Here is a 21256-nt window from a genome sequence, read left to right on the forward strand (position 1 = left end):
AAAAAACTTTTATAACCGAGTACTTAAATAACAAAGGCATAGGTAACTAGTAGGGGGAATGCAATCCCGATCTCGCGAGTCTAATTTTTCGGGATAAATCCCGAAGCATAATATGACGAGATTCTATTCGAGATTGACGGGATTGGGTGAATCTCTTGAGTTATACTTTTTTTTGATTATGCTGATTTCCAAATAAAACTTAATTATTTAGTTAGTAACATTGAAGAATAAAGGATATTGTTATCTTTAAAAAAATATTTTGTTTTAATTAATGTCACTATCACAAACAAGTAATTTTCGTCATTTTCAGCCAAAAATAAGTTAGGTTATTTTTTTTATGAACTAGATGAGATCCCCAAAATTTCAGGATCTCGCGGGATTGATATTTCCAATCTCGCGGGATCTCGAATTTGCGATCTCGAGTCGGGATTACATTCCCCGTTAACTAGGCTTTTGTTAATATCTTCTTTTTTTCTGAAGTGTTTTAATATATCTAATATTTATTTTCAATAGGTGTTAACGAAAGACTCACTGAGCGTATTCGTAGATGCTGTCATGTTTTACAAAATAAGTAATCCAATGGAGGCTGTAATTAGCGTAGCTGATTACTGGTACGTATGTTATATTATATTGTAGTGCCCTTACAGGGTTCCTGTTCGTACTTTACTCTACTTTTAGACCTCTGAAGTAACATCAGGAATTCATTAAATATCTTATCTTTTTAACTTATTCCCGCCCGTAAACCTTATTAGGGTTAGCTGTTTGTTAAGTGTGTTTTTAACATCGTCATCATTAATTTTGTATTCATATTCCAATTTTAAATATTACTTGCATGTTGTAATTCATATAACTAGAAATGTATGCAGGATGCAGTGATACCTTGCTTACTTACTTAACAGACCCCATGCATGCTACTCGTACCTCTGTTAGTAACAATAACCTGAACCTCTATTAGCTGGTAGTCCAATGATTATAGTCTGTGTCATAAGATAAATTCAGGTATCCCTTTTTTTAGTTTATAAACTCTTCTATGTAAGTTCTACAGGGTCAAATCATCCCCCTTCCCCCTATCCCCCTTTCTTCTCCTGGTGCGTCAGATACATACACAAGATCACGCGTATTTCCCGTTGGGAAGACAGAGAAACGTCATGTTAAGAAATACATAACATTTCCTTTTTAACCGGCACAGTGCAGCAACCCAGCTCCTTGCAGCCACAATCCTGAGGAATGCCATAGGCACTCGATTGCTCACGGAACTGTTGGCTGAACGTAGAAACATTAGCATAGAGGTGTTCGACCACATGAAGCGGTCTACTCGTGCGTGGGGAGTCACCGTTGTGAGAGTAGAAATGTAAGTAACGAAATGCTCATACAGAAATGACAACGACAGATACAACCCATTGTCCCAACAACAGTCCAAGAAGTGAATGTTAACCGATACAAATCTAATAGGACACGTCAATAAAAATACTTAATATTTTGGTTGCTATAGCAAAGACATATGTTTGCCGCTGCAACTACAGAAAGCAATGGCGGCTGAGGCGGAATCGTCCAGGTTAGCCAACGCGAAGATCATCGTAGCCAAAGCTGAAATTGAAGCCACGAAGAGCCTTGAGAAAGCCACAGCACTTCTTAGTGATAATCCGTATTCTATGCAAGTAAGAGGAAATATTCACCTACATAAAACCACCACCTTCGTTCGCCTGCCGTCTCCTGGTTTAAATCACCTTTCCCGTTCTGCTGGAAGTTATTTCTGCCAGAAATAAGCTGAACCGTTTATCTGCAACTTGTAACGCAAGCAGCGGCTAGGTTAGCAGACCCTGTGAGTACGGGACAACCCTAGGGATCTGTCTCTCCTGTGTTTGAACCCTGTAATTTTGATGAGGTATGATATCATAATCATCATCAAGACGAACACTTGAACATCGTCTTTAACGAGTAGCTAGAAAAGTACGCCTCATTCTTTCTTTTAATTTTCAGTTGAGATATTTACAATCCCTGCACACCATTTCCGGCGAGAAAATGCACACATACGTCATTCCTATCTCCCCGGGGCTTTTTGGACAAATGTTCAGATAATTTATTTGATAATGTTTTTCTTTGTAAGTGTTGATTTATTGTGCCAATTAGCGCGTATTTGTAGAAGAGAAATCGATTTGACATTCATGAAGATTACTACAATTGTGAAAAAGAAATTGTGATCTCCAGTTTATAGAAAGACCAAGTCGTAATCTTGTGAGGTGCTTTAAAATAAATGTAATTTAATTTGTACTATTTAGTAATAAAACTGCTTATTATAATCGATCTCACTAGTTTATTGTAGAAAAAGGTAACGTTAATAAATAGTCAACAACACTAGTATTAATCTATCAGCTATGTTAGGCAGCTCACACATTGCAACACACGATACGCACGGGTACTCAGCTACGCAAGAGAATGGGATCATTATCACACATTCCCACGTTTAGTGTGACAAGTTGACAAGTGTAGTGTGCGCGTGCGTGCACAGCAATGGATGAGCGGCCTTATGTGGAAGACTAGTAATTAGTACTCTCTGTTGTCGTCGTCGTCTTGGCTTGCTTGGCCACCGTAATGGACGAGTTTCTGCGGCTGACCACCATTTACTTGTTTATGCACCGTCGCCTGAAAAACGTTATATAAGTATTAGACTACAACAACAAAGAACCCGTTTTATTTTAAGACTAGCTTTCCACCTGAGATTTAGTCCGCGTTTACTTCGGTTATCGTGCGCAGCACGTTGATTTTTTATCCCCTTTTCATTCCCTAATAGGCTAGTTTCCAACTAGTCAAATCAGTTACTTTTTACTAAACGTCAAAACACGAAATTACTATGGAATTTGTATGAAAAAGCACACTGAGACATCATAGAAAAACGTGGTAAAATGTCGGACCTATTATTGCGTTTTTCTTGATTAAAGTAAGTTAAATAGAAAAAAGAAAATGTTTTTCATTACTTTTAAATCTGTCTTTATTTAGTAATCAGAATTTCATAAATTATCTGGAACCTAGTGCACGACCCAATTGTGAAAATTTATCCTATAATAATATTCCCTACGTCTCAAACTCTAATCTCTATAATAATAACAAATTTCATCTTAAATCAGTTCAGTGGTTTAAGCTTGAAAAGATAACAGACAGACAGGGTTACGTTCTATTTGCTACATTACTACTTTGCGCGTTCATAATAAATGTGTGTAAGTCAACGAAATACTTCAGTTTTAAAGTCATATGATATCTATCGCAAATAAACCTGTGAAATCATTTTTATCGTTAATCGTTAATACTTAAATAAAGTTGCATAAGTATATGGGACCGCACCTATGCAATTAACTACTGAAATAGAAATGTCCAATAAAAAATGCAATGTTTAGAATTACGATAGTGGAACCTTTGTAAAAACTAAATAAGGTGTGGTCACCGTCTACGCGTGACACAAGTCACCTAACTCGTTCAAATAGACGTTACATCAACTCTATCAATACTCGCATAATGAACAATTAACGAGAAAAATAACTAGCATTTTAATAGGTCACATTACAACTTTTACTGGTGCAAACTATTGAAGCGTGTAGCACAACAAAACGGTTATCTGTTGATAACTTTTTTTGTCAACGAGTTATTCAAAGGCCTATTTCTGTAGAAAAAACTAGAATAACCTATAGTTAACAAGAGACATAAATCAGACATGCATGATTCCTTCGTTATGAAACGACTTCAATAATAGGCACTGCTCTTTATTTCGTCAGTATGGGTTGTGAGGTGGATTACCAACCTCATCAACCTTAGTGTCATAGGTTTATTAGTGAGCCGTCAAAGGCCCCAGACATGACTCATGTAACGACTACTTACTTGCATCAGTAAGTACCGGGACCAACGGCTTAACGTGCCTTTCGAAGCACGGATCATCATACTTTCAGACAATCATGTGATCAGCCTGTTATGTCCTAACTAAACTAGGGATCAGAATGTGATTTTTTGTGATATGTCCCCACCGGGATTCAAACCCGGGACCTCCGGATCGTGAGCCCTATGCTCAACCAATGGACCACAGAGGTCGTTATCAGTATGCTGAATTACTTGAACACAGAGGGTAACACAGCCATGTTCCTATCTACTAACAGTACCTTTCAAACGTTCACGGGATCCGTACTGGGGGGTTAAAATGCCCACATCGAAGCAATTCATCTAAGAAAGCAATATTGCAATTTGACATTTGCGCATATAAAAGTAAGTGCGCAATGCTTATACTAATTTCTTAGATGAATTGCTATGATGTGGCCATTTTAACCACCCTGGTCTTAAATAAGACTTGCAGTCCGGTTCCTTGGCGGCGGAGTTGATATTGTGACCTTGTGTAGTGATACACTTCCACACACTGTGTGGTTTATTATGTCATCATCGCGACACATCAAGTCTTACCTGGAAACCGTTCTTGGGGTCGGCTGTGTATCTGACGAGACGAACGGAACCATCGGGCTCAACAAGGGAGTATTCCCCTCTGACCACGTCACCATCACGGTGTTCCTTATGGTTCTGCAGGTTACCGGTGTGAGGGTCTTCTACTCCATATGCGTAAGTGTAGTCGGGCTTCGCCTGGAAAGTGGTGAAAACTTGGTTATTAACTGGCAAGAATTAGATCATTAGGTCGCAGTGGCCTTTCGCACTGCATATGCACCAACTTTTAAAAATAAAAAAGTTAGTATGCATGATACTCTACACTCTACAGGTTTGAATGGAGGCATCGAGAACTTGATTGGCGAGAAAATACTAGATAATTACCTGAAAAACCTCTACTATTTTATGCTGCTCTAGTAAAGATACCTACTCTCAATTTCACCAGATAATCTTCATTTTAGCTTCTACTCTATGTACCATAATAGCTACAGTTCTATACTCACCACATAATCAACAGTCTTCAAATGCGCGTATTTCTGAGTTTCAGGGTCAATCTGTCCCTTCTGGTGGTCATAACCGTAGCTGGCATGTTGCTGGGCTGGGATGCCGTGGGCTGCTGGCACTTGGACTTCGATGATCTTCCCACTGACGGGGCCGCTGAAGCGGTTGTAGGAGTAGCCTCCTGGTCTGCCCGCGAGTGCTACTGCCGTAATGGCTAGGAAGGTCAAACTCTGAAAAAATAATTAGGACATTGATTTTGCAGCTTGGGTGAGTCTTCATACTCTCTGGGAGATATAGGGCATTGAAGATTTCCTTTTTCCCAACGATACGTATCCTTAACACACATTTTTCCCTTTTTTTCCACAATTATGCGTTACAAATGTCTATTAGGTACTAGGTAAAGACTCTCAAGAAGAAGTTCTCCAAAATGTCGACATCAGTTCAAAGTTTAATGACACTATAATCATTCAATTATACCTTGTACTGTCGAGGTTATGGCAGGTAAGGAACCTACTTAATTCGAAACTGTTGCGAATTTTGCACGAATTTTCATGGTTTTTTTTTATTTAAATAGGTTGAGGGCACTGAAACTAGGGTTATTAAGTATGTAGGTATGAAATCAGTGAAGAAATTTGTTATGGAATAGATACCTATAAACAACAAATTGGAGGTAAGATTATCACGAAATATTGTGGTGGGTATACCACGACTACCATAAAAACCGTAACGACCTTCACGGATGGCTGCTACTATCGTTGTCAATTGTTATTGTTACCCAATAGCATTGGCAATGAAAACTTGCGCCGGCGCCGAAGAAAGTTTGTTGCGCCGTTTTTTTTTTCATAATAAGTATAAATAAGTAGGTACTTAGTGGATTCATTGTTTTTATTAATAGTTTGAATATTGATTTTATAGTTCCACAACTTTGTAACATATTTTTACTTTATTTTGTATAAGTTTTGTGTTGAATTTGAACGAATAGATTAGCACAATTTATAACAATTAAATTTAAAAACAAAAACAGAATTAAAAACAAAAAAAAACAAATGTGGATTCTTTTTGAGAAAACATTTTGTCGCTTTAGTTACAATAAAAATCGCGTAAACGCTTTTTTTTTTCAAATCACGATCAGATATATTTTTTCCAGCCAGTTTTTTTATTTATTAGCCAGTTTCATTAGCCACTTACAAAACAGGGGTCACAATTTTTACCCGGAATTAAATTAATTAAAAGAAATAAATGTTTTGGTGAAATTACATCAAAATGTGTTTTTTTCAGAACTATGAGGCAACTATTTACTTATTTATTTTCCCAGGTGTTTTAAAACAGTACATGAAATAATAAATTAGCCAAGTTAGTACCTATTTGAATAGGTACCTAAATATTATTGAAATCCGTGATGGTGTTGTTCGGAGAATGCTCGGCTATAGATGTAAAACAACCGATTTAAAACGTTTTAAACAAAATGTTGCCGTTTTAAACCCCAAATAAATCAATTTACACTGTTTATATCCGTTCCTCTGTAAAATCAAGAAAATGTAGTTATAATTAAGAAAAACATAGTCATTAATAGCAGCCGTTTTAAACCGGATTGGTGGGCCTACATCTATATGCTCGGCTTATAGCTTCGAATCCTGGCTCGAGCTGTAAACCACTGAATTCGACTTTATGAGTCATGTTTGAATCATGCATAAGATTGGCTTGCACAGCCATGAAAGAAAGCGCATTTCTTCGAGGCAATGACGTCATAAATCGTCTGAAACAGACATATAAGGCCAATGATATCACATGGTTTCCAGGATTTGTTCCCGGCTAATGACAATAGGTTAGCCCCCATTACATAAGACATAGCTGGTGAGGAGTGGGAGTAGGTATTATACTCTACACCTCTGCATACCCCTTCGGGAATAAAGGCGTGATGCTATATTTTATGTTATATTAATTTATTATTTTCAATTTAACTACGAATTACCTACCAAACTAAATTAAAAATGAAATAAGAATACTTATTATTTTTTTATTATTATTTAAGAAAAACACTTCGAATCAATTTTGGACTGGATGGAGCTACGCAAAAAAAATAATGAAATCGCTTGGTATTTTATAAGTTATTAATAATAAATAATGAATTTAGATACGGACCTTGAAGACGAAAGCCATATTGATATTAATTATTGTGATCGGTGGTGCTAGTCGGCTATCCCTGCGGAACTGGCCACTCCACAACAGGCCCGAGGTTTTATACCTGTCGTTATCTAAGAAAGAATAGCTGCAATCGTGAACTTGTCCAGTGCGGTTGCAACAAACTATGAATCAATAATTTTCAATATTCGGCACTGACCACGCAGAGCGTTACAATAATGTTGCGTTGATTTCAAGTTTCAGTGGTCGACCGCTGTTCGAAGTACCTACCTAGTTTTGGAAATTCGGTTTGAAGTATAGGTACCTAATCCCTGCAAAAATGCAAATTGGTAGTTTACACCTGTTGCCCGATAAATAGGTACCTATAATATTTATAAAATATTTCTATAGGTTATTCCTCTGAAAAACAAATTTTGAGTTTGTAGAGACATTTGTTTTTATTACAGTTACCTATAGTGAAATTAAGATACCTAGGTAAAATCTTCATTAAAATTTGACCTAGTAGCAAAATACAGGAAATAAATAATGTGCCTACCTAATTATGACACGACGAATTAAAAACATCATAAAAAGGCAACTACAAGGAAAAAGGAAGGGGAAGACCAAGAAGAGCTTAAAAGAAAAGGCGAACGTCGTGTCTTGTAAGGAAGTGAAAGAATTGAGTTGAGAATGCTACACCGATAAGAGTGTGGCTCTTATATTAGTGATGATGATCTAATTATGATGCTCTATTCAGTTTGGTACGAGAAAAAAAATATTTTGATTTTAACCTACATGGCACTTAAGTACCTGTAGTAGGTTACCTATATCAGCTACATAAAAAATGACGCCCACAACTCGTAAAGAGTTGGGCAAATCCCTATATAAGACAACCTGTAGACTCTCCTGATATTTTTCATAAAATGAATGATAATGAACCGTATGGTGTTGGTAGCATAAGCAGCGCAACCTTTAACAACTTTTATTATAGATACCGCTTTCAAACCCTGGTGTATTGGTACCTAACATATACATAGATCATAATAATGACCAACTATCAATTCCATCACCCACATGGTTAGATGGCCTATTATTTTGAAGAGGGCTTTGCAGAGTCTTACAATACAATCAAAGTCCTAACGAAAGCATTCTACCCTACCCTACCGATTTCTACCCATGTTCTTTCTTTATACTCGTTAGGTACGTCAGGCCTGATACATACGACGGAACATCGAACACGATTCAAGCGATTCAGGTAGTGTTTGCATTTTCTTTCACATCAAACTATGACTTCTACACGTAAAGCTGAGGTGCTTTTTAGAAAAATAACCACGCGATCGAATGGTACCTTTATCACGTTTTTTGGTGCACTAGAATAGGCAGTACATTATAAAGGGTCTGTGACTTATTTCTGTTTAAAAAAAAACAATCAAAACGTCAATGTCAAACGCGCTAAATTGCGCGAATTTCTTATTTAGCTGTTGCTTGTTTTCAGTTAATAGTGTTACTTAATTACAAACTTTTATACTAAAACACTATGAGCCCAAGGAAGAAAAAGATAAAATTGGAGGAGAAAACAGACGGGAAAGAGTCAGAGATGTCCTTGAAACGAGAAGCTGAAGCCAGATCGCCGACGAAACGAGTTAAAGTTGAGACGCCTGATAGCAATGCAAATGTTGATATTCAAGCTCTGAAGAGGAAAAACTTCGTGACAGCATGTGAACAGGTTTCTTATAAGGCGTATTTCGACTTCGACACACGGTTCCAAATGTTAGATTCTCCGTCCTGCATGACGGCAGAAACCTGCAACCATCTGGATTCTAACAAAATTGTAAGTATTGTATTTACATTCGACTTAAGAGATGTTTGTCGTAGAAAAAAAGTTTAGAATTATCTCAACCTATCACATCCAAAGCCATAAGCTAAGTATGTATTTTTTAGTGCTTCTACTATTAGAAGCACTTCATTTGATAAACAAAATACGAAATTTGATAAAGTTAATAAGATTACAAATACGAGTTAATAAGATTACTATTAATCTTATTAATCGGACAAAGTTGTTTTTATGTAGATTCTATTACTTTTTTTCCACATAATGTTCCAGGGTAACATCAGGCAGATTCCAGACTACATAGAACAATGCATCAAGACAGAACTGAAATCCTACACATGGTATGAAGCATTGGAACTATGTCAGTTGTCCATCACACCAGAAAAGTACCTGCCAGCAGACATTCTCAAGGAAGTTGTGGAAATTATACTGGTAATGTTATGTTTTACTTAAAAGCTTTAGATAAAATAGCTTTTAGATAAAAGCATTTTAAGTGGAGCTCTTAAACATCAGATATCAGAATCATTTATTTAACGTAATCATGGATAAACTTGTTGAAGGTCAATTTAAAATTTTTGAATCTACATATTTCACAAGGTGTTATGACTGAGGAGAAGAAATGACAAGTAACTGCAACAGCAACACATCTTATAAATCATTACAAGTTATTTAATAACTAGAGGAGCACATTTAATACCAGGCATTTTTATCATTTACATAATCATTCCTCTTATAATAACCTTTTTACATAAAATAAGCTATACATGTGCTTTACATTTATTATTAACTTTGTTTAGTTCATAAGTAATTAACATTTATTAATTCTATTGATTTAACTATTTTATATGTATGGCATATTTGAATCAAAGATATCACATGGTTTCCAGGATTTGAGCCTGGTTTATAGTAATAGGCTTGCCCTCTATCATGTGGGACTTAGAAGCAGTGGATGAATATATTATACACTTCTGCCTTCCTCTTCATGGATATATATATATATTTTTTATTTGCAGAATGCACAGGAGAATAGTTATGCAGATTACACATTAGATGAGCTGATTGATATATCACAGCAAGTGCTATCCCTGAGCTACAACATGCACCCACCATGTGTAATGAAATCCCTAAGGAACTTGTACAAAGACTTCCTCACATCTCCCTTGGACAAGAAAGAAAAAACATACTCAAACAGAACTCAATTTGGTTATGATAAGGGCATTGTAAAATATTGCATGGATAGACTAGAATTTGAACTTAGTTTGGAGAGCACAGATGAACCAATAGTCGACAAAGACCAGGAAATGCCAGAAGAATTAACACAAAGTGTAAAAGGCCTCTATTGGAAGAAAGAGAAATTTGAAATTTTTGAAGTACTGGAGCGCCCTGATAGGATTCAGCGTTTGATGGCAGTTTTAGAATCTTTGATTGAATTATTGCAATATGATTTGGGCATTTGGCACTCTAGGTAAAGTATGAATTACTGAACTATGGAAGGATGCTTAGCACATAGATCTCTGCCATTTATTTGTAATACTGTTTGTATTTGACAGGTACAAGAGTAACCTAAGCAGCCATGTGATGAGGTCACACAGGCCACTAATGGCTACAGTATTGTGGTCAAACAATGTGCTTTATACTGGTGTTGTGAACAACATCTGTCGACAGATCTTCAGGCTATTTGCGCATTTGATTCACCTTCAATATCCTCAGGAGCATATCAGCATTATGTCTGTAAGTACCTAATTAGTGATTACCTTGTGCTTATGTTACCTAATTAGTACTTAAGTATCAAATATTAGGCACATGCATGTTTATCTGCATAATCTGTTTTATTTGCCTATTACTGGAGTTTATTTACCTCACTAGCTAGACTATACAAAAACAATTAAATTATCAAATTTAATATTTTAATATATCAAGTAAATAGAAAGGTATAACATACCCAAAAAAATATGTTTTATTTGTGAATTAATAATGTTCTTATCTTCACAGACATGGCTCACTGTGATCATCCAAACATTTTATATATGTGAAAACAATTCCAACAGTGACTACCCGAATGTAGGAAAATATTGTGCAGCATTTGCAAAAGAATTCTACAAAGTTATAGCTGGTAAGATTATAAAAATCTTATTATTTAGAGATTGCTGTTCAAATAATTAAATTAATATTAAATTACTAATGCACTTTCAGAAATGCCAGGGGAAACCGTCATCAGGATAATGGAGAAAATATATCCAACTTTTATGCAACACCTCATAGGTGTTTGTCACCTGCAATCAATACTCTCCACAAATGAGAGCAACATAATCAAGATTTTTATAAAATTCCTTAAAGAGAAACAATGGAAACTCTTCCCTGATAGCCAAAGTGAGATTCAGATATCGAAGAGTACCATTATCAGACCAAAGAAGGTGAAGAATTTCATGAAATATCTTGAAAAGATTTCAACACTTCCAGAAGATTTTGATGAGTATTGTGAAGTTGTGTATCCAAAACTGGACCCTGAGACACTAGTTAGTGACAATGTTGATAGGAATCATATTGTTCATATGCTGTATATTACTATAGATGCTTATTTAGATGCCTACAGCATTCAGAGTGTCCAAGACACTTTAGATGATTTAAATGATCAGGTACAAAGAGGTATCAAAACAACAAGTCAATTTCCTGAAAATACTTCTTACTCTGTAACAGAATACTTTATCAAACAATATAGATCCATATACCAAAATTTGACAGAACTAATTGATGTATTGAACACTGTGAACAGGAAACAAATACCTCAAATTGAAATATTTGAAAACATAGGGTTTTTCAGTGAGCTTGGAAGTTAATTATATTGTGCCATAGTTTGTTTTCCTATTATTAAGACTGATTAAACTTAATTTTATATTTCAACTTATACAATAAAGTTTCATAATTGTACCTCAAAAGTAAAAAATATTGATGTTATTTAAAATAACCATATCAGTATCGCCATAGTTATGTAAGTTGTAAAGTACCTATGTGAATAATAAAAAAGACCTGAACATATTAATTATTTTATTTTACCATTTTCGTAATATTTCACAAAAATTGTTACTAAATCAATGTATCTATTTTATAAATAAAACAATCTCCAAGTTGTACAATTGTTTAATACTTAGGGATGTAATGTCCTCTAGCTTTCTTAGAACGCATAGCTCTTTGAATGTCTACTTTGGGGTACTGCTCTTTTAATGCTTCCAAATCCATATCAGGGAACCTCTTTAGTAACTGTTGGACCTCGTTATGGTCTCGATTGCGAGCCTTGCGTTCCTCATTATATTGTTTCTCTTTATATAATCTGTAGAACTTCTTGACAGCAAAGGAATTAATGAGCCCGTGTTTTAAGTAAGATCGCACCCAGCGATTATTCATAAACTTCGGTATGAAGTATTCTTTCTTCTCATATTTTTCAGGTAGACCAATAAGATTTATAACCTCCTCCACAGGTCGCTCACCAGTTTCTCCAGTCTCTAGTTTGTAGTAGGCAGTGTTTCTTTCTCTGATCACAGTTTCTATGTTATTCATAGATTCTTCTACTTTGTCAATTCTTTCAGGATTTGGGAAGAGACGAACTTGTTCTTTACATTCATGTTCCATTGTGTAAAGCATATTTCTTTCTTTTAACAATATATACCAAAGTTTATGCAAATCTGTATTAGACTTTATCCTTAGCTCGTCCAATCTCCATGCTCTGCCTACTCTAATGTTAGTTTCCCCCCAATTCTTCTTTGAATCAAAGAATTCCATCAAATCATTATTGCAATTTGTGGTATGGATTTCTCTTCTATTTACTGTCACTGCACAGATGCTAGCACCATTTTGAGAGCGATAGCACAATGCGACGGAACTTCTTATGAGATTTCTAACAAGAGATAGGTTCATTTTAAGAAACTGAGCATTTACAGACCAAACCCGAAATTTACGAAAACAATGTTTTTAGGTTATGTCGGTGGATGACAGAAGAATAGGGTTGCCAGATGCGTATTGGAAATTTCCCCATTTCTTACAAAAAATAAATCTATAACGAGATGCTGATTTAATCCCTTCTAATTTTGTTTTGTTATACCTGTGATTTCCTTAACCGCAGAAAAGGAAAGGAACATGATTGACACCTGTTAATTTTAAAATTACCTTTTACTGAAACTATATAAGTTATAAGCCGGACGAATCAAATACACCTCGTCAGTATGCAAACCGTTTAATGCGTGCTGTCAACATAATTCTATCAGGTTATACGCCAACGTTGACGTTTCTGCCTAGAATTGACAGTGCTTCATACATTTTTAGCCTAGAAATTGACTATTGAGATCTCTCGTCGGATCCAACTCGGATGGGCAGCGTTCGGGAAGCTGCGGAATATCTTCTCGTCGAAAATACCTCAGTGTCTCAAGACGAAAGTCTTTGACCAGTGCGTGTTGCCAGTGATGACCTACGGCAGTGAGACGTGGCCGCTTACTATGGGTCTCGTGAGGAGGCTCGGTGTCGCTCAGCGGGCAATGGAGAGAGCTATGCTCGGTATTTCCCTGCTCGATCGAATCAGAAATGAGGAGATCCGCAGGAGAACTAAAGACTAGTATAACTTTAAATAAAATAAGGTCACAGCCTGTAACTACGTATTTATAAATGTAAACAAATATTGTCATATATTTAAGGCTTTAATGGTACAAAAATAAAGATATCATTATTATAATTATTATTATTACCTTATTTTGGTGGAATTCAGCACAAATATTTTTAAACTTTTTTCTCAAAACTCTTTAGTTTTTTTTTTTAAATAAACTTTATAGTAAATAATGAAAGATGTAATGAAGATTCTCATTTTATAAAAATTTCGTCATGTAGGTAAGACAGGAGTCGTCATACCGTTCTTGTTCCCTCATAACGATCCTAACAAATTACTTTCCTCCCAAAATTGTGAAAAAATCCTTTTGGCAACACTTCATTGCGGATGACAAACGGATGACAGTCGATCGTGTTGATATTTTAGTGATGTGAGCATCACAAAATTTTACTTGATTTTACAAATCGAGTTCTCACGAATCAATCACTATAAATATATATATATTTTTTATGTTTAAATAATAAGTGTCATCAATATTATTTAATAAATTGGCTATCACGTGCTGCTCTACTTTCGGGAACACTCTTAAACTAAAGGAATATTGGCCACAAAACACGTAATTTTCATTCATTCTGTCTGTCCACTATGTCGAAACCAGTATCTTCAAATATTATATAAAGTTGTGAACAAAATAAACATAATCGATGGTCGGTTTGTGCATGGATTATTGTTATGTGTATCCGAATTTAAAAACTAAACTTTGCGTTTTGTTTTGATTTTCTTCCTTGACTATGTAATATTATCCGAAATCTATTTATTACAAAGTCGAATAATCGTAAAATTTTTGAGTATATGCTTCGATATTTAAAACAATAAAGTAAAAACATGTACTTGCTATCAGTTTATTCCTAAAGTATATTATTGTTGACGAGATTTATTTAAAGCCAGAAGTAATAATAAAACGCAGCAAGAATGTCGCCTGTCGACTAGTCGCGCTGCTCTGTGGTTGATGTTGCTTTGGTTTTTGTTTGAACAAAAGTTAACGAAATGCAGTGAATTAGAAAACCGATTTGATACTATATTAGGCTTAAATTGGAATATAAGTTTACTTGTTTTCGGCATGAATGTGTGGAAGTTTTTAAAGTGATTAGGTTTGTTTTGTTCGTTGAAACCTGTCGTCGGTGAGGAGTCTGTTGAAAGGTGAGCTTTCGTACTATTTATATTTCCGCCAAAGTTTATATGTCACGCTGTCTCATACTACTGTTTAGCCTGTGATCTCAAATGAATGACTATAAGGTCCAATTGTAAACAACGGCCAGATAACACGCGGAAGTCAAATGTAAACTATAGAAGCAAAATAAACACAATGTGATATGTTACCATTAATTCCTGTAAGATAAAGAATAACCTACAGCTAGTCCCTATCTGATTAGACAGTACGCAGTGAACTATACTTTATGTCATTAATAGGAATAATCATCAATTTAAGGTTTATGAATAAAAACTAAAATGCTTGTACATTGCCATTCGGTTATTTTGTTGATTTCTTGCCTAGGTATATTAGTACCTATGTATTTATATTTAGGATTCAGATTTCTATTGTATGGAAAATAGAGATATTTTACCCTTCCAGTTTATGTGTATCGAGTCATTATTTTATTCAATTATAAAAAGGCTTGTCTCTTTTTAACTTCAGATATTAAATAGCTAAACATATTTGTAATCACTTTTACCTGTCACGTTTGGCTTATAATATAACTTCTAAATATTATTATTTTCATAGGTCCAAAGTCTGAATGGGTACTCTCAAATGATAAGTAAACATAGATGGCTTGTCTTTAGTGTCTATCGTAACAAGAAAAAAATCTTAAATTATTAATAAGTATACAATACAAAAGCACATCCCATACACTTCATACAAAATATGATGCTTAAGTGCAAGAGAGATAGTGAGTGCTCCTCCTAACTCCTTAACGGCTTACAGGTTTAGACTAAAGTAAGACCCAGAGGGTGTGAGGTAAATCTAGCTTGGTGCCTGATACAAATTGGCAGAGCAGAGAGTTACTGTTCTTTGTACCATGCAGTATTATTCTTTATTCAATGCAAGCCATAACTGAAAATAGCAATGTAATAAGTATTTAACTAAATAAAATAGTAATATTTTCTTAGAGTGGATATATTTATGTTAATCTTATTGGACCCTCTTTACTCACCAACGAGACCAGACTAAATATCCTGTTTATTATGTCTAGTTTATTTAATATTACTATATATATTATTATCATGTACTATTTAGCTTTTCTTTCTAGTATATTGTTATGTAATATTATGTAATTAGAGATTAGTGTACCTTGCCTTGTCTATGCACGTAGTTTTAAAGTGCTTAATCATACTAATTTAAAACTGGCCTAGTTTATAATTAAACAGCATAATATTTCATTTGCAGCATGCATTAGTCAAGTGCGCTCGTTTCGTAGCCCTCTAAACAAGGTAATGTCTCAATTGCGCTGTGCCCGACGACAGCGACCTAAACATTTTACGCGGTGATGTACGCCCCTGTCGCCAAGTGTATGTTATGTGCTTTTCTTTAGCGTAATATACACATTCTTAGGACAGTGTTTCTCTATATTATTTCGTTGTTTAACACTGCAACAAGCCAACGCAAACTACGATAGCTTTAGAAAATCTAACCATTGAACCGACTATTTTGAAACCGGGTCGCCGGGCACGTGCGATCTGTTGATTCACTTTTTTATTTGCTCACTTGAATTAGTCATCTACCGCTCTCTATATCGACGTAGGCAAAGCCAAGGCGACTCAATCGACGCGATACTTCAGTCGGAACAGTGATCTCACGGTGACACGTTTCGAGTGCATTACACATTCGATGCTCGACCCATGTACGATTTATTACACGTATCCATAATTTATCACCTCTCTATAAGCTTCGAATTAACGTCACGTCCCACTTACTATATCTGTTGTTGACCAAGTATGTGCTTACGTGGGATCTCCTATAGAATCGTTGATTAAATCGGGCGCCGTCGCTTTGTTTCGACGAACTCGCATTATCTCGCATGCTTGTGAGTCACACTCGACCCGCTTGTGACGCCGGACAACTAGAGCCTCGCCCGGAGATCCCTGAACGGACAGGCAACGATTGTATTATTCCACGAAACAATACCTTTCCAAAACATAATAACAATCTTCCTTGGATAACAAATATGAAACAAAGGTCGTGCATTACTATGTTGGAATTCTATGATCAGAATCTACGTTAACTTTTATTTTTATTCTATACACGAGAGAGTCTTCAGCAGTATGGACATCGACAAAGCTGAGTTCCTCTAGCCGGGATACTTGAATTTTCATTCTTATCCACTCAATCCGTACAAATGAAGGAAGTTTGCATCGTGAAATTGACTTTTTAAATCTGTTTTGTATGATTTCGTTCTTACTGATAAAAGTTCTACTACTAGATTTGAGAGTTAGATCACTTTATGTTTGCATATGTTATATAAAGTGCATCGTTTCGGAGCTGGTAATCCAGATTTGAGTCTGCGTCGGATGATGTTGATGCTTGTATACCGTTATTGTTCTCGGTCTAGATGTATTGACGGGTTGATTAAATCGGACAACGCTTTGTCGAGCCGAGGACGCGGTTTATCTTGCACGGCTGTCGCCCACATTCGACTATCCCGTAACGCTTGTCGTTCCGATCAAATCGACCGTTTTTTCTATCAGAAAATACGAGTAAGGGCGTACACAGAAATCAAGCTACAGCATTGAATTGCTTTGAGAAACGTAGAACACTACGTTTTAGCCTACAATTACAAAACGGCTAAATCAAACGACAGTTAGCCTGTTTAATATTCACCTTCACATTCCGTACCATAAATATGCAGCATGAAGGAATATGTAGGTACGGTAGTTTCTTCACAAATCTATGGGCCGGCACCTATCTCGATTCTGCAGTCTGTATTCGCAGTAAGCTTCGCTCTCTGCATAAATAAGAGGAGTAAATCCCTCTCTCATAGCTTTCGAACCTCGTTAGCTTTGGAATAAATACCTTCCCAGTCTCTTTGTGCCACACCTGCCCACGTTAGCATTGTGATGAATTGAAGTTTGTTCCAAATTGTTCAGGTTCTGCACTCTCACTATACCCTTTCTGAAATTGCTAAGTAATTGCTAAAGTTGTTTCTGAAGAAGCCCTAAAATACCCAAGCCCGAACTTTACCTACGCAATCTTTATAATGTATTGGGAACCTTGCTACATTCGTTTGTCATCTGGGACAAGATATTTTAAGAGACGTTGTACGGCGATGATGTAATCATAATTTGGAAACGAAATGTCCTCTCTCTAAAAAGAAATGTTGACACACAAATTCTGTATCATTTAAGAATGATTTCAAGAGAAAACCATTTACTTAAGCGTATTCGGTGAATCTTGAGCGGCCTTTTTCAAAGGGCGGAAGATCAAAGCTATTGGTGCGAATAAATAAAAAGGAGATACATATTTCTTTGTGTTTGTTAAAGAGCTACTTTCCATTTGGCTTGCGATTTTCAATTTACTGGCGTTCTCTATGTAAACATAATACTCCAATTAATTTTTGATAACCTGTTGATGATTATACAGCAGATTTGCGGAGGATCGAGTTGCTTATCTTTGAAATGAAGTAGGTATTAGAGGGTATCGTTTGGTTGTTTATTTTAATAAGGGAGTCAACTGTCTGTGTCGAGCCCGCGATTAAGTCATCAGCAGCAAATCATTCCCTCGCCTCGGTGTTGCGAGAAGCTCCCGCCGCCTTCTGTCCGCCCCTCAGTAAATGCTATAATTTACATACAATTTAATGCTTACAGGTGTTCTCGCTGTTGTTTGTTTTATTTATAGGTACCATATTTACATAATCATCAGTTCCATCTTAGGGCTTGATGACTGCAAGTTGTCTACTAATTGCTTGGAGTTCTTCCCATTAATGATTGCGAGCGTAAGTTTCTTAAATAATTAATAATTTGAAACCCCTTTTACAAATATTAAGTGTCACACTTATTGAACAAATAACGTAGGTACATAAATACTTGTACTTTAGTGCTGTTTAATTAGATAAATACTTATGTCTGCATAGCTCGAATGATGTGTGAATCTAATTAAACATAATTAAAACTATATGTTTGTAAATCTGCGGTTAATGGTACACATATCATTGTTGTAGTAATTGTTCGCGGGCGCTTTATTCTAGGGAGGTCACACGTTATCTAAAACAGCTGTCAGCAGCATACGGCCTACAATGGACTCGTTTGTATCCGCAGCGCGTAATATTGTTTGTAATTTAAAATATCGGGTGTACTGGCGAGGGCAGCGGCGGTTTATTTTCCAGCTCAATTGTGGAGATACCCGAGGTGTATTGTTGCGTTGATTAGATCAGGGGAGCTTTGTTCCACGGAGAATGGGCCGGTTTCACGCGCTATCGTGTGTCGGGCGCACGCGAGCTGAAGCCTGAAGCCTAGCCAGGCTTGCGGCCACATGTTACCTGTTTCGGCGAAGTTGCACGCGTTCAGCCTTCCCTTGCCGACCGCAACTGCATACATTAACGTGCCGTTTCCAAGGGTTATCTTAGCTACACCGCCGAAAATTTACGATGGTAACGTACACCGCTAGGACCAGGTGTAGTTAATTTGCTAGTTAAATTTATCTAGCTCAGTTCCGACTCGGCTGATGAAGTTTTAATTTTAAAGCCATTACGTTGTAGTTTTTAACCTCTTTTGTAACTTTTATAAAAGCTAGAAAACACGCGTCGAATTTCCAAAAAAAAGCCTTAAATAAAATGGGCCACAAAAACTTAAAGAACATAATATTAAAGATCAAGTCAATGCGAAAAGTCGGAAGGCATTTACAGAGCTATTTCAGATAGTTTCACGATGGCACAGGCCCTCGAAGACACTCGACAAAAAGCCCCCTAAAATGGAGGGCACGGTTGAAAAGACGCTAACAATACGCTAATGGCTTATGTTTGCGATGACTGTCCCTCCCAGCCAACAGGCTCTATTATCACGGCCGGCCCCTGTGCGCTGAATTGGCTAAATGTTTTGTGCCCCCGAAAAGATTTGAGATGACGGTGAAATTGTTGAGAAAATTGATCACTTCCACTCGAACAACTCGGGTTTGTTATTTTCAAAAAGCGTTATCAGTTTTGTTTACTCCAACACTCTTAGTGCTCACGGCCGTTTTCTCGTTTTACCTACATTAATTCAATGGAGCTTTTCTATTCTTACAGGTTCTGTGAGAGGAAAATACGCAATTGTTTACGATTCAAGCTTACAAAAGGTTGTGTTCGTAATTGAAACGTCGTCGTCAAGGGTCTCCCTGTAGACCTGTGGTTCGCTATTCATTAAAAATGTTTCTATCAGATTACTAGCCCCAAGGAATCTAAATGCAGGCACTTTTAATTAGAATCTTTAAATAAGAAAACTTGCTTGGACAGGCTCTTATAACTCTGAAACTAGATTCATACTATAAAAGACCAGCTTCGGACTGTATCTTGGAGACATAATTGTACGTTTGGATCCGTAGGCTAATAGGCTCGAGACCTTCCGGTTCCTGGTATTAGGTTGAAAGTCCCACTCTAGGCTTAACGCTAAAGGCGGGGTATCTTCTCCATGGTTAAATAAATTTTCATAACTGACTGTTTCAAGATAGCAAGCTTTAGTTCATAACTTTAAAAAAGTTTTAAAAGCAGCGATAGGTAAGAAGCTCCATTTACTTATTTCGCGATGAGATTATTATTTTCTCTTTACGTTTGTTCTTGGAGTTGGAGTAATAGGTAGGTAAGTCGCTTAGCGAATTTTGTTCGAGCAGGCACGTTGGTAAGGTCAAAGTGTGAATAAACTGTGGTTGGCTTATTAGTTCCGGTTTTCCAGCAATTTGGAACTTTAGGTAATTCTGATATCGTGTGACCGCGATTTACATTTACGGAGCTCGGAATGTGTGATGGATTACATGCGATATCGCGGAGGCGATGTAGGCGATGTGTGCACGTGTCATGGGGTGTGTCGATCAATCACCGCGCGGATGGACGCGCGACAGGCCATTAGGCGGCGCCAGTCGCCGGGCGCAGGTGCTGGGCGACCGTCCGTCACCTCGCCACCTCCGCCGACTAGTTCCACTAGGTTCCTCCTGGACATGCCAATAGATAACACCGGTTCTCATTGATTTATGTTGTTACCATCGACACGTGTTGCCAATCCGTCATTGCACTACTAGGTAAATAAAATAGTTAACTATATTTAAAAGAAAAGCTATTCTGGGAGCAATTGCAAGTAGATACTAGCAGCCTGTTCCCGTCGCCTTTTGCACTAGTGATTTTTTATCTAGGATCGTACTGAATTAATCAGAAGATAACACGCGCTCCGTAAGACGTATTTACTTAGTAATCATTTGCCTCGGTTACCAATATGCTTACGTACATAATACAAACTTCGGCATTCACGTACTTGATACACTTCCTTTGAACGAGCCTTTCACATACCTAATCAAACGACAAGCCGTAGTAGAACACATCTCGTAGCTCGTCTAAGCCTTCGCCTGTCTTCAATCACCCGCTCTAGCGACCACGTATTACTGAACGCTTTGTTTACGGCGACTACAGGTGTTCCTAATTGTTTCCCCTGCATCACGCACGATTTCCATTACACTACACCTTACATTCAGTACTATAGTTCCTTTAGAATAGTTAGACCACGTCACTGATCTAGTGGATCACCCTCTCGTTTCCTTTATCATGTCAACCTCGTTTCAT

General features: G+C 36.7%; 4 protein-coding genes across 6 annotated transcripts in view; 2 read left to right on the forward strand and 2 right to left on the reverse strand.

Annotated features, from left to right (window-relative positions):
• Positions 1–2291: 2291 nt before the first annotated feature.
• LOC126367105 (cuticle protein 21-like) lies at positions 2292–16575 on the reverse strand. Of its 3 annotated transcripts, none has more exons than XM_050010511.1 (4): positions 16465–16575; positions 4920–5147; positions 4441–4614; positions 2292–2643 (listed from the first exon to the last, which is right to left on the reverse strand). In XM_050010511.1, exons 1-4 carry the CDS (start codon positions 16537–16539, stop codon positions 2545–2547), a joined length of 576 nt encoding a protein of 191 aa, XP_049866468.1. In that variant the 5' UTR covers positions 16540–16575; the 3' UTR covers positions 2292–2544. The 3 variants fall into 3 exon arrangements, with proteins under 3 accessions (XP_049866468.1, XP_049866470.1, XP_049866469.1); XM_050010513.1 differs by lacking the exon at positions 16465–16575 and adding an exon at positions 7060–7114; XM_050010512.1 differs by lacking the exon at positions 16465–16575 and adding an exon at positions 5601–5648.
• On the forward strand, positions 8491–11905 carry LOC126367035 (uncharacterized). The gene is made up of 6 exons (XM_050010414.1): positions 8491–8869; positions 9143–9301; positions 9883–10334; positions 10420–10600; positions 10862–10982; positions 11063–11905. The coding sequence occupies exons 1-6, from the start codon at positions 8576–8578 to the stop codon at positions 11704–11706; spliced, it is 1851 nt and encodes a 616-aa protein (XP_049866371.1). The 5' UTR covers positions 8491–8575; the 3' UTR covers positions 11707–11905.
• On the reverse strand, positions 11900–12866 carry LOC126367087 (39S ribosomal protein L47, mitochondrial). The gene has a single exon (XM_050010492.1). The coding sequence runs from the start codon at positions 12779–12781 to the stop codon at positions 12008–12010; it is 774 nt and encodes a 257-aa protein (XP_049866449.1). The 5' UTR covers positions 12782–12866; the 3' UTR covers positions 11900–12007.
• LOC126367015 (bifunctional heparan sulfate N-deacetylase/N-sulfotransferase) overlaps positions 14437–21256 on the forward strand; it is an 84071-nt gene continuing 77251 nt past the window's right edge. Inside the window, exon 1 of the mRNA XM_050010374.1 lies at positions 14437–14660. The gene's annotated coding sequence lies outside the window, so the exon portion shown is untranslated. The remainder of the gene's footprint in view (positions 14661–21256) is intronic.

Source organism: Pectinophora gossypiella, chromosome 5 (assembly GCF_024362695.1).
Source record: "Pectinophora gossypiella chromosome 5, ilPecGoss1.1, whole genome shotgun sequence".
Lineage (NCBI taxonomy): Eukaryota > Metazoa > Arthropoda > Insecta > Lepidoptera > Gelechiidae > Pectinophora > Pectinophora gossypiella.

Bases quoted from the DNA above. Each gene is read 5' to 3' on its own strand.
- LOC126367035 (XM_050010414.1), top strand. From the start codon at position 8,576: ATGAGCCCAAGGAAGAAAAAGATAAAATTGGAGGAGAAAACAGACGGG. The intron at 8,870-9,142 runs GTAAGTATTGTA...ATAATGTTCCAG, and splicing joins ATCTGGATTCTAACAAAATT to GGTAACATCAGGCAGATTCC. The intron at 10,983-11,062 runs GTAAGATTATAA...ATGCACTTTCAG, and splicing joins ATTCTACAAAGTTATAGCTG to AAATGCCAGGGGAAACCGTC.
- LOC126367087 (XM_050010492.1), bottom strand. From the start codon at position 12,781: ATGAACCTATCTCTTGTTAGAAATCTCATAAGAAGTTCCGTCGCATTG.
- LOC126367105 (XM_050010511.1), bottom strand. From the start codon at position 16,539: ATGCGAGATAATGCGAGTTCGTCGAAACAAAGCGACGGCGCCCGATTT. The intron at 5,148-16,464 runs GTAAGCACATAC...TTATTTTTTCAG, and splicing joins GATTCTATAGGAGATCCCAC to AGTTTGACCTTCCTAGCCAT. The intron at 4,615-4,919 runs GTGAGTATAGAA...ACCACTTTCCAG, and splicing joins TGAAGACTGTTGATTATGTG to GCGAAGCCCGACTACACTTA.